This window comes from Staurois parvus, unplaced genomic scaffold, assembly GCF_062004578.1.
Source record: "Staurois parvus isolate SC_StPar_1 unplaced genomic scaffold, SC_StPar_1.0 ptg000879l, whole genome shotgun sequence".
NCBI lineage: Eukaryota > Metazoa > Chordata > Amphibia > Anura > Ranidae > Staurois > Staurois parvus.
This window is the reverse complement of record NW_028318675.1, coordinates 1,982,357-2,000,247: the sequence shown is the minus strand read 5'-3', so window position 1 is coordinate 2,000,247 and position 17,891 is coordinate 1,982,357. Positions and strand designations below refer to the sequence as shown.

The following is a 17,891-nucleotide window of genomic DNA, read 5'->3' as shown; positions in this document are numbered from 1 at the left end:
GCTCCTCTAAGTGTATCTGCAGAGCTCCTCTAAGTGTATCTGCAGAATAGAGGAACTCTGCACATACACTTTTTGCCGGAAACCGCTGTATGGAGGGAATGTCCCAGAACTGTCATAAATAGTCTATTTCTGACAGTTCTGGGACATTCACTCCATACAGCTGTTTCAACCGCTGTATGGAGGGAATGTCATAGAACTGTCAGAAATAGACTATTTATGGCAGTTCTGGGACATTCACTCCATACAGCGGTTGAAACATTGTATCTATTTTTTTCCATAAATGACATTCTGCAAATACACTTAGAGGAGCGCTGCAGATACACTTTTTGCCGGCTTGGAATTAATCTTATTTTCATCCTACTTCTTCTTCTTCATCCTCATCCTCATCCTCATAAGAAGAAAAAGAAGAAGTAGGATGAAAATAAGATTAATTCCAAGCCGGCAAAAAGTGTATCTGCAGCGCTCCTCTAAGTGTATCTGCAGAATGTCATTTATGGAAAAAAATAGATACAATGTTTCAACCGCTGTATGGAGTGAATGTCCCAGAACTGTCATAAATAGTCTATTTCTGACAGTTCTGGGACATTCACTCCATACAGCTGTTTCAACCGCTGTATGGAGGGAATGTCATGGAACTGTCAGAAATAGACTATTAATGACAGTTCTGGGACTCTGACAGTTCCATGACATTCCCTCCATACAGCGGTTGAAACAGCTGTATGGAGTGAATGTCCCAGAACTGTCAGAAATAGACTATTTCTGACAGTTCTGGGACAATCACTCCATACAGCTGTTTCAACCGCTGTATGGAGGGAATGTCATGGAACTGTCAGAAATAGACTATTAATGACAGTTCTGGGACTGTCCTTCCATACAGCGGTTGAAACATTGTATGTATTTGTTTCCATAAATGGATCCATTTATGGAAACAAATACATACAATGTTTCAACCGCTGCATGGAAGGACAGTCCCAGAACTGTCATTAATAGTCTATTTCTGACAGTTCCATGACATTCCCTCCATACAGCGGTTGAAACAGCTGTATGGAGTGAATGTCCCAGAACTGTCAGAAATAGACAGAAACTGTCACAGAACTGTCCTTCTTCTCATCCTTCTCCTTCTTCTCATCCTTCTTCTCATCCTTCTTCTCATCCTTCTTCTCATCCTTCTCCTTCTTCTCATCCTTCTCCTTCTTCTCATCCTTCTCCTTCTCCTTCTTCTCATCCTTCTCCTTCTCCTTCTTCTCATCCTTCTCCTTCTCCTTCTTCTCATCCTTCTCCTTCTTCTCATCCTTCTCCTTCTTCTCATCCTTCTCCTTCTCCTTCTTCTCATCCTTCTCCTTCTCCTTCTCATCCTTCTCCTTCTCCTTCTTCTCATCCTTCTCCTTCTCCTTCTTCTCATCCTTCTCCTTCTCCTTCTTCTCATCCTTCTCCTTCTCCATCTTCTCATCCTTCTCCTTCTCCTTCTTCTCATCCTTCTCCTTCTCCTTCTTCTCATCCTTCTCCTTCTCCATCTTCTCATCCTTCTCCTTTTCCTTCTTCTCATCCTTCTCCTTCTGCTTCTCCTTCTCCTTCTCCTTCTTCTCATCCTTCTCCTTCTTCTCATCCTTCTCCTTCTTCTCATCCTTCTCCTTCTCCTTCTTCTCATCCTTCTCCTTCTTCTCATCCTTCTCCTTCTTCTCATCCTTCTCCTTCTTCTCATCCTTCTCCTTCTCCTCATCCTTCTCCTTCTTCTCATCCTTCTCCTTCTCCTTCTTCTCATCCTTCTCCTTCTCCTTCTTCTCATCCTTCTCCTTCTCCATCTTCTCATCCTTCTCCTTCTCCTTCTTCTCATCCTTCTCCTTCTTCTCATCCTTCTCCTTCTCCTTCTTCTCATCCTTCTCCTTCTTCTCATCCTTCTCCTTCTCCTCATCCTTCTCCTTCTCCTTCTTCTCATCCTTCTCCTTCTCCTTCTTCTCATCCTTCTCCTTCTCCTTCTTCTCATCCTTCTCCTTCTTCTCATCCTTCTCCTTCTCCTCATCCTTCTCCTTCTCCTTCTTCTCATCCTTCTCCTTCTCCTTCTTCTCATCCTTCTCCTTCTCCTTCTTCTCATCCTTCTTCTCATCCTTCTCCTTCTTCTCATCCTTCTCCTTCTCCTTCTTCTCATCCTTCTCCTTCTCCTTCTTCTCATCCTTCTCCTTCTCCATCTTCTCATCCGTCTCCTTCTCCTTCTTCTCATCCTTCTCCTTCTCCATCTTCTCATCCTTCTCCTTCTCCTTCTTCTCATCCTTCTCCTTCTCCTTCTTCTCATCCTTCTCCTTCTCCATCTTCTCATCCTTCTCCTTTTCCTTCTTCTCATCCTTCTCCTTCTTCTTCTCCTTCTCCTTCTCCTTCTTCTCATCCTTCTCCTTCTTCTCATCCTTCTCCTTCTTCTCATCCTTCTCCTTCTCCTTCTTCTCATCCTTCTCCTTCTTCTCATCCTTCTCCTTCTTCTCATCCTTCTCCTTCTTCTCATCCTTCTCCTTCTCCTCATCCTTCTCCTTCTTCTCATCCTTCTCCTTCTCCTTCTTCTCATCCTTCTCCTTCTCCTTCTTCTCATCCTTCTCCTTCTCCATCTTCTCATCCTTCTCCTTCTCCTTCTTCTCATCCTTCTCCTTCTTCTCATCCTTCTCCTTCTCCTTCTTCTCATCCTTCTCCTTCTTCTCATCCTTCTCCTTCTCCTCATCCTTCTCCTTCTCCTTCTTCTCATCCTTCTCCTTCTCCTTCTTCTCATCCTTCTCCTTCTCCTTCTTCTCATCCTTCTCCTTCTTCTCATCCTTCTCCTTCTCCTCATCCTTCTCCTTCTCCTTCTTCTCATCCTTCTCCTTCTCCTTCTTCTCATCCTTCTCCTTCTCCTTCTTCTCATCCTTCTCATACTTCTCCTTCTTCTCATCCTTCTCCTTCTCCTTCTTCTCATCCTTCTCCTTCTCCTTCTTCTCATCCTTCTCCTTCTCCATCATCCTTCCGTTCCTTCTTCTCATCCTTCTCCTTCTGCTTCTCCTTCTCCTTCTCCTTCTTCTCATCCTTCTCCTTCTCATCCTTCTCCTTCTTCTCATCCTTCTCCTTCTTCTCATCCTTCTTCTCATCCTTCTCCTTCTTCTCATCCTTCTCCTTCTTCTCATCCTTCTCTTTCTCCTTCTTCTCATCCTTCTCCTTCTTCTTCTCATCCTTCTTCTCATCCTTCCCCTTCTTCTCATCCTTCTCCTTCTCCTTCTTCTCATCCTTCCTCCTTCTCCTTCTTCTCATCCTTCTCCTTCTTCTCATCCTTCTCCTTCTTCTCAACCTTCTCCTTCTTCTCATCCTTCTCTTCTTCTCATCCTTCTTCTCATCCTTCTTCTCATCCTTCTCCTTCTTCTCATCCTTCTCCTTCTTCTCATCCTTCTCTCTTCTCTCATCCTTCTCCTTCTCCTTCTTCTCATCCTTCTCCTTCTCCTTCTTCTCATCCTTCTCCTTCTCATCCTTCTCTTTCTTCTCAACCTTCTCCCTCTTCTCATCCTTCTCCTTCTCCTTCTTCTCATCCTTCTCCTTCTCCTTCTTCTCATCCTTCTCCTTCTCCATCTTCTCATCCTTCTCCTTTTCCTTCTTCTCATCCTTCTCCTTCTGCTTCTCCTTCTCCTTCTCCGTCTTCTCATCCTTCTCCTTCTCATCCTTCTCCTTCTTCTCATCCTTCTCCTTCTTCTCATCCTTCTTCTCATCCTTCTCCTTCTTCTCATCCTTCTCCTTCTTCTCATCCTTCTCTTTCTCCTTCTTCTCATCCTTCTCCTTCTTCTCATCCTTCTTCTCATCCTTCTCCTTCTTCTCATCCTTCTCCTTCTCCTTCTTCTCATCCTTCTCCTTCTCCTTCTTCTCATCCTTCTCCTTCTTCTCATCCTTCTCCTTCTTCTCATCCTTCTCCTTCTCCTTCTTCTCATCCTTCTCCTTCTTCTCATCCTTCTTCTCATCCTTCTTCTCATCCTTCTCCTTCTTCTCATCCTTCTCCTTCTTCTCATCCTTCTTCTCATCCTTCTCCTTCTTCTCATCCTTCTCCTTCTCCTTCTTCTCATCCTTCTCCTTCTCCTTCTTCTCATCCTTCTCCTTCTCATCCTTCTCTTTCTTCTCATCCTTCTCCTTCTTCTCATCCTTCTCCTTCTCCTTCTTCTCATCCTTCTTCTCCTCATCCTTCTCCTTCTTCTCATCCTTCTCCTTCTCCTTCTTCTCATCCTTCTCCTTCTCCTTCTTCTCATCCTTCTCCTTCTCCTTCTTCTCATCCTTCTCCTTCTCCTTCTTCTCATCCTTCTCCTTCTTCTCATCCTTCTCCTTCTCCTTCTCCTTCTCTTTCCTCATCTCCAAGGGCATTTAAATTAAAGGTACAGTGTTCTGCACTAATTTAAAGGCTCTCTGAAGCCTAGAAACCCTTTTTATAAGTCATCTTCGTAGCGAAGAAATTCGCATCGAATCGAATTTCACACTGGAATTCGCCGAATCAGCCGAATCGAATTTTTGAGAAATTCGCTCATCTCTAGCTGTCACTATCAGTGAAGCCATCATTAGGCTGAAAAAACAAAACAAACCCATCAGAGAGATAAAGAAGAAGTAGGATGAAAATTAATTAATGACAGTTCTGGGACTGTCCTTCCATACAGCGGTTGAAACATTGTATGTATTTGTTTCCATAAATGGATCCATTTATGGAAACAAATACATACAATGTTTCAACCGCTGCATGGAAGGACAGTCCCAGAACTGTCATTAATAGTCTATTTCTGACAGTTCCATGACATTCCCTCCATACAGCGGTTGAAACAGCTGTATGGAGTGAATGTCCCAGAACTGTCAGAAATAGACAGAAACTGTCACAGAACTGTCCTTCTTCTCATCCTTCTCCTTCTTCTCATCCTTCTTCTCATCCTTCTTCTCATCCTTCTTCTCATCCTTCTCCTTCTTCTCATCCTTCTCCTTCTTCTCATCCTTCTCCTTCTCCTTCTTCTCATCCTTCTCCTTCTCCTTCTTCTCATCCTTCTCCTTCTTCTCATCCTTCTCCTTCTCCTTCTTCTCATCCTTCTCCTTCTCCTTCTTCTCATCCTTCTCCTTCTCCTTCTCATCCTTCTCCTTCTCCTTCTTCTCATCCTTCTCCTTCTCCTTCTTCTCATCCTTCTCCTTCTCCTTCTCCTTCTTCTCATCCTTCTCCTTCTCCATCTTCTCATCCTTCTCCTTCTCCTTCTTCTCATCCTTCTCCTTCTCCTTCTTCTCATCCTTCTCCTTCTCCATCTTCTCATCCTTCTCCTTTTCCTTCTTCTCATCCTTCTCCTTCTGCTTCTCCTTCTCCTTCTCCTTCTTCTCATCCTTCTCCTTCTTCTCATCCTTCTCCTTCTTCTCATCCTTCTCCTTCTCCTTCTTCTCATCCTTCTCCTTCTTCTCATCCTTCTCCTTCTTCTCATCCTTCTCCTTCTTCTCATCCTTCTCCTTCTCCTCATCCTTCTCCTTCTTCTCATCCTTCTCCTTCTCCTTCTTCTCATCCTTCTCCTTCTCCTTCTTCTCATCCTTCTCCTTCTCCATCTTCTCATCCTTCTCCTTCTTCTCATCCTTCTCCTTCTTCTCATCCTTCTCCTTCTTCTCATCCTTCTCCTTCTTCTCATCCTTCTCCTTCTCCTCATCCTTCTCCTTCTACTTCTTCTCATCCTTCTCCTTCTCCTTCTTCTCATCCTTCTCCTTCTTCTCATCCTTCTCCTTCTCCTCATCCTTCTCCTTCTCCTTCTTCTCATCCTTCTCCTTCTCCTTCTTCTCATCCTTCTCCTTCTCCTTCTTCTCATCCTTCTTCTCATCCTTCTCCTTCTTCTCATCCTTCTCCTTCTCCTTCTTCTCATCCTTCTCCTTCTCCTTCTTCTCATCCTTCTCCTTCTCCATCTTCTCATCCTTCTCCTTTTCCTTCTTCTCATCCTTCTCCTTCTGCTTCTCCTTCTCCTTTTCCGTCTTCTCATCCTTCTCCTTCTCATCCTTCTCCTTCTTCTCATCCTTCTCCTTCTTCTCATCCTTCTTCTCATCCTTCTCCTTCTTCTCATCCTTCTCCTTCTTCTCATCCTTCTCTTTCTCCTTCTTCTCATCCTTCTCCTTCTTCTCATCCTTCTTCTCATCCTTCTCCTTCTTCTCATCCTTCTCCTTCTCCTTCTTCTCATCCTTCTCCTTCTCCTTCTTCTCATCCTTCTCCTTCTTCTCATCCTTCTCCTTCTTCTCATCCTTCTCCTTCTCCTTCTTCTCATCCTTCTCCTTCTTCTCATCCTTCTTCTCATCCTTCTTCTCATCCTTCTCCTTCTTCTCATCCTTCTCCTTCTTCTCATCCTTCTTCTCATCCTTCTCCTTCTTCTCATCCTTCTCCTTCTCCTTCTTCTCATCCTTCTCCTTCTCCTTCTTCTCATCCTTCTCCTTCTCATCCTTCTCTTTCTTCTCATCCTTCTCCTTCTTCTCATCCTTCTCCTTCTCCTTCTTCTCATCCTTCTTCTCCTCATCCTTCTCCTTCTTCTCATCCTTCTCCTTCTTCTCATCCTTCTCCTTCTCCTTCTTCTCATCCTTCTCCTTCTCCTTCTTCTCATCCTTCTCCTTCTCCTTCTTCTCATCCTTCTCCTTCTTCTCATCCTTCTCCTTCTCCTTCTCCTTCTCTTTCCTCATCTCCAAGGGCATTTAAATTAAAGGTACAGTGTTCTGCACTAATTTAAAGGCTCTCTGAAGCCTAGAAACCCTTTTTATAAGTCATCTTCGTAGCGAAGAAATTCGCATCGAATCGAATTTCACACTGGAATTCGCCGAATCAGCCGAATCGAATTTTTGAGAAATTCGCTCATCTCTAGCTGTCACTATCAGTGAAGCCATCATTAGGCTGAAAAAACAAAACAAACCCATCAGAGAGATAGTAAAAACATTAGGCGTGGCCAAAACAACTGTTTGGAACACTCTTAAAAAGAAGGAACGCACCGGTGAGCTCAGCAACACCAAAAGACCCGGAAGACCACGGAAAACAACTGTGGTGGATGACCGAAGAATTCTTTCCCTGGTGAAGAAAACACCCTTCACAACAGTTGGCCAGATCAAGAACACTCTCCAGGAGGTAGGTGTATGTGTGTCAAAGTCAACAATCAAGAGAAGACTTCACCAGAGTGAATACAGAGGGTTCACCACAAGATGGAAACCATTGGTGAGCCTCAAAAACAGGAAGGCCAGATTAGAGTTTGCCGGACAACATCTAAAAAAGCCTTCACAGTTCTGGAACAACATCCTATGGACAGATGAGACCAAGATCAACTTGTACCAGAGTGATGGTAAGAGAAGAGGATGGAGAAGGAACTGCTCATGATCCTAAGCATACCACCTCATCAGTGAAGCATGGTGGTGGTAGTGTCATGGCGTGGGCATGTATGGCTGCCAATGGAACTGCTTCTCTTGTGTTTATTGATGATGTGACTGCTGACAAAAGCAGCCGGATGAATTCTGAAGTGTTTCGGGAATATTATCTGCTCATATTCAGCCAAATGCTTCACAACTCATTGGACGCCGCTTCACAGTGCAGATGGACAATGACCCAAAGCAGACTGCAAAAGCAACCAAAGAGTTTTTTAAGGGAAAGAAGTGGAATGTTCTGCAATGGCTAAGTCAATCACCTGACCTGAATCCGATTGGGAATTTCACTTGCTGAAGACAAAACTGAAGGGAAAATGCCTCAAGAACAAGCAGGAACTGAAGACAGTTGCAGTAGAGGCCTGGCAGAGCATCACCAGGGATGAAACCCAGCGTCTGGGATGTCTATGCGTTCCACACTTCAGGCTGTCATTGACTGCAAAGGATTTGCAACCAAGTATTAAAAAGTGAAAGTTTGATTTATGATTATTATTCTGTCCCATTACTTTTGAGCCCTTAACAAGTGGGAGGCACATATGCAAACTGTTGTAATTCCTACACCGTTCACCTGATTTGAATGTAAATACCCTCAAATTAAAGCTGACAGTCTGCAGTTAAAGCACATCTTATTCGTTTCATTTCAAATCCACTGTGGTGGTTATAGAGCCAAAAAAGTTAGAATTGTGTTGATGTCCCAATATTTATGGACCTGACTGTATGTTCTTTTTTTTTGTATGCAGCCTGTGGACTGAATGAAAAAATGAGAAGAAATCTCTGCCAGAAAAAGTGTGTGGTATGCCCACCATTATAATATACCGCCCTGCATCCACCCACTTCTAATGGTGGGCACACATTTGGTCACACGATGCCACATGCGCCAGTTCCAAGATTGTACAAATGTATAAATAGTGGCATGCTTGAATAAACATTGTCCATGTATAAGTGGTACCCCATATGGAGAAATGGTGACACCAAGTCCCAAACTATCTTGCCACTACTCCCCATGTAGTCTGGGCATCCAGGGGGCTCCACGTGACTATCTTTTCCCTTGTAAATCCGAAACTTATAAGTATAGCCTGTTGTCCTCTCACAGGTCTTCTACATCTTGACCCCATATCTGGCACTCTTGCAGGGGAGAAATTGTTTGAATGCAAGGCGGCCAGAAAAATTAATGAAGGACTCATCAACGCAGATGTTTTGCTGGGGAGTGTCAAGGCTCCAGGTATGACCAGAGGTGTGTGGACTGACACAGGGAAACGCAGGCTTCAGGTATAGTGTAAATAAGACAATTTATTAAGACTAAACAACACAAACACAGTGCAAGGTAAACATAACACAGTGCAAACAACCCAAACTCCAACAGATAACCATATATACAAATCAACGTAGTCGGGCAGGCCGGGTCAGTAGCAAACGGGCAAACAGGGTACCAGGAGAGAGCGGAAGAGTGGTCAGAAATAGCCAAGGTCAGGACAGGCGGAGTTCACTCAGAGTCAGGATCAAAGCAGAATCAGGAATCAAGAAGGAAGCAGACAGGATGCAGGTACAGGGGCTCATGGGAAACATACACCAAGGCACTGACTGCAGGTCTGGCCATTCCTTAAATACACCTTCTGCAATGACCCCCAGGTGTTGGCTGATTGCAGGAGTGAGCTTCTGACTGCTGAGAGCACCCGCTGGTCAGCCCTGGTACTGCAGCCCACACGGCAGGTGAGTCCCACCACCAGTGCTGAGTCCATTCCTGACAGGGAGTATAGACATCTGAAAATTTTTAGTTAAGGTGATTTGTGAGGGGCTGAATTTTGTGGAGCCGGTCAAATTCAGGGTTACCCCGAGGATGACAGAGTGTATTGTCGCTGAAATGCATAAAACACATTATACTCTCATATCTATGCCTGGCCATGGCAGCAGAGAACACGGCATATGATGAATTGGGTCTGCGGACCAATAAAACCGCAATTCATTTCTTTTAGTAATACCCATGTTGAGGGTTAGGCCCCCAAAAAATGTAAATTTGAAAACCGTAATGAGTTTCCATGCGAATGGTCTGGCAAAGTTTGAATTTGGGTTGGCAGCGATAAATTGTTGTGCATATAAAATGCTTTGATCCACAATCAACGCATACAGATATTCCGTGAAAAACAGCTCCAAAAATCAAGAAGGTATGTGAAAGACCAGGATGTACTAGACCGCTGGTACTCTCCAGTTCACCAAAAGGTAGCGTGGCACTAGTACTGGCACTCTGCTGCATATGAGAGTCATCAATATTTACTGACAAGTGCTAACAGAGATCAGGCCTGATTCTGCCAACACTGCGGTTTTGTGTGCAGTGTATCAAGTGACAGTGACCTACTGACACTACACTTGCTGGGGGAGAAGGGGGAGTAAGCGTACGGGCTAAACACAGGTGTTGGCAGGTGCCGGGGCTGATCCCGCTAACACTGCATTTCTGGGGACACTATACTAATGTGAACGCTGATATAGTGCTGATCTGATCAAAGATATTGACCCGTTCAGACACTATACTAGCAATGGAGGTTTATTGTACATGAGCGTGCACCTGGCAATCAAGGGGTTAAATGTGATGACTGGTGTACTGATGGGCAATCTGATGCTATCTGGGAGGGGCGTGAAAACCACGGGAGCGCGAATCACCTATATATATATGATTTTGCGTACCCATGCCGCCCTGTAGCAGTATTTCTGGTGTAGGGCGGTCAGGAAGCGGTTTCAGAAGAGGTTTGTGTTACATCGGTGTGTTACTTTAACTGACAATTGCGCGGTCATGCAACACTGCACCCAAATTAAATTTACATCCTTTTTTCCCACAAATTGAGCTTTCTTTCGGTGGTATTTGATCGCCTGTGCGTTTTTAATTTTTTGAGCTATAATAAAAAAGGCTGACAATTTTGAGAAAAAAAAACAATATTTTGGACTTTTTGCTATAAAACATGTCCAGTAAAAAAAAAATAAAAAAATCTAATTTTGTCACAAATTTCATCCAAAATGCATTCTGCGACATGTCTCTGCTAAAAAAAATCCCAATATGTGTAAATTAATTGGTTTACATGAAAGCGTTTACAAATGGCGGGAAAGATACTGGGATTTTTAATTTTTTTATACTAATAATGGCGGCGATCAGTAACTTATGGCGGGACTGCTGCGGACATTTTGACACTGGGGGGGAACTGACTTGGGGTCACTGACATCCCCAGTGACACCAATACAGTGATCAGTGAAAAAGAAAAACACTGACACTGTACTAATGGCACTGGAGAGGAAGGGGTTAACATTTTTAGGGTTTACTGTGTGAGAGGAGTGTTTTACTAGGGGGCGGGGGGTGTGCTGGATGGGGGCAGGCTGATCAAGAGAGAGAAACTCTTCTCTCCCTCTTCAGCTTGTCACGAGCTGACAGGCAACTGACAGAAAGTAGGGCTGTGTATAAACAATGCAGCCCTGCTCTCTGTCAGCGATCACCGCGAATCACGGGGAAACGGCTGGTAATGACCGTCCATGACCCGGCGGTGGAGACCCGCTGCTGACACCCACGGGACAGGTAAGGCGGGCGCGCGCCTCGTGCGTGCCCCCTACCTGTTTTGCAAAACCACGTTTTAAAACGTGGCTTTGTGCAGCCGTGCCGCCCTGCAAACATACATATGCAGTGGCTGGGGCTGAAGAAGTTAAAATTACAAACGTCAGTGGAACGGCGCCAAACTACAGGGCCTAAATACCCCCCATAGGTGTCACTCAGGTTACCAGTGTAGAGTTACACAGGAGGTCTGATGCCGGAATTATCGCTCTCACTCTGACATTTCCAGCCATACCTGTGTGGAGACACGTGTGGTGAGAACACCGTATACAATGCGTGGTGGACTTCCGTATGTGTTAGCCTTTGTGTGCAAACACGGAAGAGGGGGGGGTGCTTTCATTTTTTAATTATTTCTTAAAGTTTCTTTCTATTTTTGCACTGTCCCAATTTTTTTCAGGACTTTTATTGCTATCAGACAGGTTCTCTTTACTGAGACATCTGCAGTCTATTGGACCCCAGATCCCAATCTGACCATAAAAACATCCGATCAAACCAAGATCAGTTCATTCTGATGATTTCACAAGCTGGAAATGGCTTGTTTACATCTGAGTGACTCTGGAAGTGACACAATCCTCGTTGCTTCTACATCCACGGGGGTTCCTTTATCCAGATTACAGCTCACCTCCTCATAGATGGTTAATAGGTTGGTCTGGCAAGAACGATCTTTTCCCATAAATCCATGCTGGGTACTTCTAATGATACTATGTTCATCAGCAAATTCTTGGGTATGGTCCCTTATCATCCCTCCAATAGTTTACAAACTATTGATGTTAGGCTGACTGGCTTGGAGCTTCCAGATATGTATCTCGGCCCTTTCTGGAATACTGGAACCACGTTAGATTTTCACCAATCTGCTGCCACCATTCCGGTCAGTAAGCTTTCCTAAAGATGAGGAATGACTATCAATGACCTGCTACATTCTTTGCGGACTCTCAGATGCAAGCCATCTGGTCCCGGTGATTCATTCACATTTAGTTCTTTTTAAACCTTCTAGTCTTTTGTAAAGGACCACTACACTGACCACTGATATAAGGGGGTCCTTCTCCCATTGTCACCAATGTAAGGGACCACTACACTGACCACTGATATAAGGGGGTCCTTCTCCCATTGTCACCAATGTAAGGGACCGCTACACTGACCACTGATATGAGGGGGTCCTTTTCCCATTGGTCACCAATGTAAGGGACCGCTACACTGACCACTGATATGAGGGGTCCTTCTCCCATTGGTAACCAATGTAACGGACCGCTACACTGACCACTGATATAAGGGGGTCCTTCTCCCATTGGTCACCAATGTAAGGGACCGCTACACTGACCACTGATATGAGGGGTCCTTCTCCCATTGGTAACCAATGTAAGGGACCGCTACACTGACCACTGATATGAGGGGTCCTTCTCCCATTGGTCACCAATGTAACGGACCGCTACACTGACCACTGATATAAGGGGTCCTTCTCCCATTGGTCACCAATGTAAGGGACCACTACACTGACCACTGATATAAGGGGTCCTTCTCCCATTGGTCACCAATGTAAGGGACCACTACACTGACCACTGATATAAGGGGGTCCTTCTCCCATTGGTCACCAATGTAAGGGACCACTACACTGACCACTGATATAAGGGGGTCCTTCTCCCATTGGTCACCAATGTAAGGGACCACTACACTGACCACTGATATAAGGGGTCCTTCTCCCATTGGTCACCAATGTAAGGGACCACTACACTGACCACTGATATAAGGGGGTCCTTCTCCCATTGGTCACCAATGTAAGGGACCACTACACTGACCACTGATATAAGGGGGTCCTTCTCCCATTGGTCACCAATGTAAGGGACAAATACAATGACCACTTGGGATGATCTCTGGGTTTAGTTGTCGGAGAGTAGGGATGAGACGACAGTACAAACCAAACTTTGCCTGTTCCGGTCCCGTGTTTTGCAGGAGCCGATCATCACATATAGAAGAGACATTTCTACCACTTCTATATATAACAGCTTCCCGCTGTCACTGGTGCCTGAGGAAGACATGGATGGGTACAGCGGCCACACCCCCAGGAATCAGTGATGTCATTGGGAATCCCTGCCATGTAAGGAAGGGGGCGGGGATAGCAGTGACATCACTGACCAAATATGGTCACTGGTCACATTTGGGCAATAAGGTCCCACCATCCCTGTCCCTTCACTTATGTAGATGATGACAGTTTAGGGAGCTGTCATTGGGCTGGTGCTATTGTCGGGTACTATATACCCCATACTCATTCACATGGGGGAACGGTATATGGGGGCCCCTTGTTATTAAAGGGGGTTTCCAGAATCCAATATGACCCCCACCCACAGATCCCCACACCCACCAGCCAAGGTGACAAGGTGCTATGCCTGGGGGAATCCCCCCTGGTAAGGTGACCCCCATGTTGTGGACATGTGGCCTGGTATGGATCAGGAGGGGGGGCACACTACAGCCCCCCTCTGCACTCTGTATGGTGGGCTGTATATGATATACTGCTGACCCCCGCACTCTGCGCCGTTATTGAAGGGTGTGAGGTGTCACCAAGGAGCAATGTTCTATATTGAAGTTTGCCGTCATTGCACCGACACACACAATAGTTTTTGTTCAATAAATGTTTTATTATAATTTTACATTTCACAAGATTGAAGCATAAAAATCAGGAAATAGTAAAGGAAGGAATCCGATTGGTCAGGAAGATCCCTTGTCTGGAATGTGGGGGCGGAGTCATTATTATTGGTGTACAATACAATACACAACGTGTTCCATTATTATAACAAAGTATTGTAGAAAAGATCCCAACATAGAAAATGGGGGAAAGGAGGAAATAAAGGCGGATATGAAGGGGAATCTGTGTACGGGGAACACCTTAACAATCACCACCATTTTATTCTCCAGGGCCTCTGATGTCACAGAATAGATGTTTGGGGGTTTATCTCATCTTCAGGACCAAAATCTGCATTTTCCCATGTGTGCAAAATCATGCAGAAACAGCTCTGGCAGTGAGAGGGTTAATGTGGGCTAGATGGGATCCCTCTGCTGGGGTGACATTAGAGCTCCCCCTAGCTGCAGCCTGGTAATAACATTGCTGGGAGGTCTATTCATTTCTCTGCTCCATACTTCCCGTCTTTATAGAAACGTCTCCTGACATTTGGGGGTCTATTCATAAAGAATGTGTAGAACCATTCACCTGGTGAGAGTTCATGTCCATTCCTCCTGTGTGAATAGGATGGGGAAATGAATGTTAGTAGGCTATTTGCTGAGCTGTTTAAATGGATTGAATTGATTTAATATGGAAAATGCCATACTCGCTATTAGATGGTGATCATTTCTATGACACTTAGCACCATGTAAAGGCCAAATGCAGTATTTTCAATGTTAAATCAATGGTTGGTATAATGGTGTTGGGTTAATAACATATATCCTTCGGTGTGGACTGTACTCATCCGTGTCTGAGTATGATCTCAGGGATTAGTATGAAGCCATGCCTGACCATGAAAGAGAAGGGGGCTAATTATAGAAAATTTGTTGGATGAATGTGACAATCAATCATCCAACCATTTTCCCCGTGTGAAACTTTTGATGTTTTACAAGTCCTGAATTATGTACAAAACATTTCCCACACTCAGAACATGAATATGGCTTCTCCCCTGTGTGAGATCTCTGATGGATGTAAAGATTGGACTTCGCTGAAAAACATTTCCCACACTCAGGACAGCAATGAGGCTTCTCCCCTGTGTGAGATCTCTGATGTCTGCGAAGATCTGATCTATGTAAAAAACATTTCCCGCACTCAGGACAGGAAAGGGGCTTCTCCACCATGTGAGATCTCTGATGTCTGTGAAGAATGGACTTGTGTGAAAAACATTTCCCGCACTCAGGACAGGTGTATGGCTTGTCCCTCATGTGCGAACTCTGATGTATGGAAAGATTGGACTTCACTGAAAAATATTTCCCGCACTCAGAGCAGGAATACGGCTTTTCCCCCGTGTGAAACCTTTGATGTCTGACTAGCTCTGATTTATGTAAAAAACATTTTCCACACTCAGGACAGGAGAATGGCTTTTCTCCCGTATGTAATCTCTGATGGCTATAAAGATGAGACTTCACTGAAAAACATTTCCCACACTCAGGACAGGAATATGGCTTTTCCCCTGTGTGACATCTTTGATGTGTAACAAGATCTGATTTTTTTACAAAACATTTCCCACACTCAGGACAGGAATATGGCTTCTGCCCTGTGTGAGATCTCTGATGGCTGTAAAGATTGGACTTCACTGAAAAACATTTCCCGCACTCAGGACAGGAATATGGTTTCTCCCCTGTATGAGATCTTTGATGCACATTAAGACCAGATTTAGCATGGAACCTCTTCCCGCACTCAGGACAGGAGAACCTCTTCCCTGTTGGAAGGCCGGCCCGGTCCCGCACAGTCTGAGGTTCCTCAGGATACGAGGAATCTGATGGTCCATCTACACTGGGTGGTGCCGGATGGACATTGGAGGGAGCCGGGTTTTCTCCTGGACTATACTGTGTGATGTCCTCATCTTCTACTTTCCAGTCTGGAGACAAAGTGAGACAATCCTCGGAGGTTTTCCTCATCTCCCGGCCATGGACTAAAATACAAAGACAAAGAGGATTACTAGACAGGAGCTGATTGGTTCCCCAAACCAGGACTCCGCCCACACCAGGCAGCTTGGTCTCTGAGGAGCTTACAATTCCACCCTCAAGGGAACTAGGAAATGGCTCCTCTGATCTCCTACTAGGTCATTTCTTTATTCATGGACCTTAGTCAGAGAGTGAGGAAACAACCAGAACTGTCTTTTATAGGAGGGACAGTGATGAGGGGATTATAGGACGAGGGTCCCCACCCCCTCTATCACTCATCGCCATCTTCCCAACACAAGAAGTACTGCACTTCCTTATTAAGTCCATGATTTAGTCATGAAGACCAGTGGGGCTGAGCCCCACCAGAGGTCAGAGAGTGAGGATGGGGGAGAACCACCAAGATGAAGACTGGACTGATCCTGAAAACCACCATCATTGGGGTATTGACTCCTCCCTCATTATCACTTTCTGTTTAAGGGTCCAAAGTTGGAGGATGTTATCACATTATTATCACCATGTAAAGGTCTGTGCTCCAATCACATCATCCGATATAAAATGTCCAGCTGGTAGGAAATGGGGGGAACAAAAGAGAATCCATATTATGTGTATATATAGCAGCGGGAGGAGGGGGAGAGCAGAAGTCAGGACTATGGAATGCACAACTTATCATATAGGAAAAAACAATTAGGACTATATAGTATTAGAATGATGTAATGTACAACATAGAGTATACAGTGTAAGGGTCAGGACTCATAATATTGGTGTTCAGCAATCAGCGGTGGCCTAGATGTCCACATGAGACAAGCTGTAGAGGTCCCACACTTCTGCTTCCCATCTCCTGAGACTGAATCCATTGTTTCTATGTGTTTATCAGATGATGGGGGATCTAGGTGGATCCTCCGTACTGCTCTCTCCTTTACAATAAAGTCTCCTCTTACCCGGTGATGTGAGGGGCGGCTGATTGTCCATCATGACGTCCTTGTAGAGATCCTTGTGTCCTTCTAAATACTCCCACTCCTCCATGGAGAAATAGACAGTGACACCCTGACACCTTATAGGAACCTGACACACACAATGATACAGTCACCATCCAGACACATCCCTTGTCTGTTACTGGAGAATGTCCCAGAATTCCCGGCACCGCTCACCTCTCCTGTCAGCAGCTCCATCATCTTCTTGGTGACTTCTAGAATCTTCTCCATGATGTGTCTCTCAGGGTTTAGGGAGTCACATGGAGGCACTGTGATGGTCATATGATCACCTGACTTCAGAAGAGGAAATCTCTGTATTGAGGAACCAATAGGAATATCATGTTAGATTCCCAGAATCCTCCTCACCTCTCCGGTCAGGTCTGTGTGATGTCATGTGACCTCCCAGAATCCTCCTAACCTCTCCAGTCAGGTCTTTGTTTTATTAATAGAGATGAGAGTGATATCATGTGACTTCCCAAAATCCTCTTCACCTCTCCGGTCAGGTTTGTGTTTTATTAATAGAGATGAGAGTGAAGTCATGTGACCTCCCAGAATCCTCCTCACCTCTCCGGTCAGGTCTGTGTTTTATTAATAGAGATAAGAGTGATGTCATGTGACCTCCCAGAATCCTCCTCACCTCTCCGCTCAGGTCTGTGTTTTATTAATAGAGATAAGAGTGATGTCATGTGATCTCCCAGAATCCTCCTCACTTCTCCGGTCAGGTCTGTGTTTTCTTAATAGAGATGAGAGTGATGTCATGTGACCTCCCAGAATCCTCCTCACCTCTCCGGTCAGGTCTGTGTTTTATTAATAAAGATAAGGGTGATGTCATGTGACCTCCCAGAATCCTCCTCACCTCTCCGGTCAGGTCTGTGTCTTATTAATAGAGATGAGAGTGATGTCATGTGACCTCCCAGAATCCTCCTCACCTCTCCGGTCAGGTCTGTGTTTTATTAATAGAGATTAGAGTGATGTCATGTGACCTCCCAGAATCCTCCTCACCTCTCCGGTCAGCAGGTAGATGATCTCCAGGGTGAGGTTTAGTATCTTCTCAGTCATGTGACTCCGGTCCTCCTCCATCCTCATTGGTGCCATCATGTGATCTATACAGGTCTCCTTGTAGACGGATAACTTTGGGAAATGAAAGTAAGAATGATTTGGATGGTATTGGTCACACAATAATAGGATGTGGATGTGAGGGGGGAATAGGAGGGTTGCTGGACATTTAAAGTGTAACTAAAGACAAACCACTTGTTTCATTTTGGATAGAGTAAGGGAGGGTTACAACCTCTGTCAGGTGTTTTTGCCATCTGTGTCCCATTGGGGAGATT

General features: G+C 44.9%; 1 protein-coding gene across 1 annotated transcript in view; it reads right to left on the bottom strand.

The window, feature by feature from the left end:
- Window positions 1–17,676, bottom strand: part of LOC149443044 (uncharacterized) — a 34,683-nt gene extending 17,007 nt beyond the window's left edge. Inside the window, exons 1-2 of the mRNA XM_089655975.1 lie at window positions 17,572–17,676; window positions 14,559–15,658 (exon numbers count right to left, since the gene is read on the bottom strand). Of these exons, the coding sequence (XP_089512101.1) occupies window positions 14,559–15,658; window positions 17,572–17,658 (1,187 nt within the window). The 5' untranslated portion in view covers window positions 17,659–17,676. The remainder of the gene's footprint in view (window positions 1–14,558; window positions 15,659–17,571) is intronic.
- Between the last annotated feature and the right edge of the window lie 215 nt (window positions 17,677–17,891).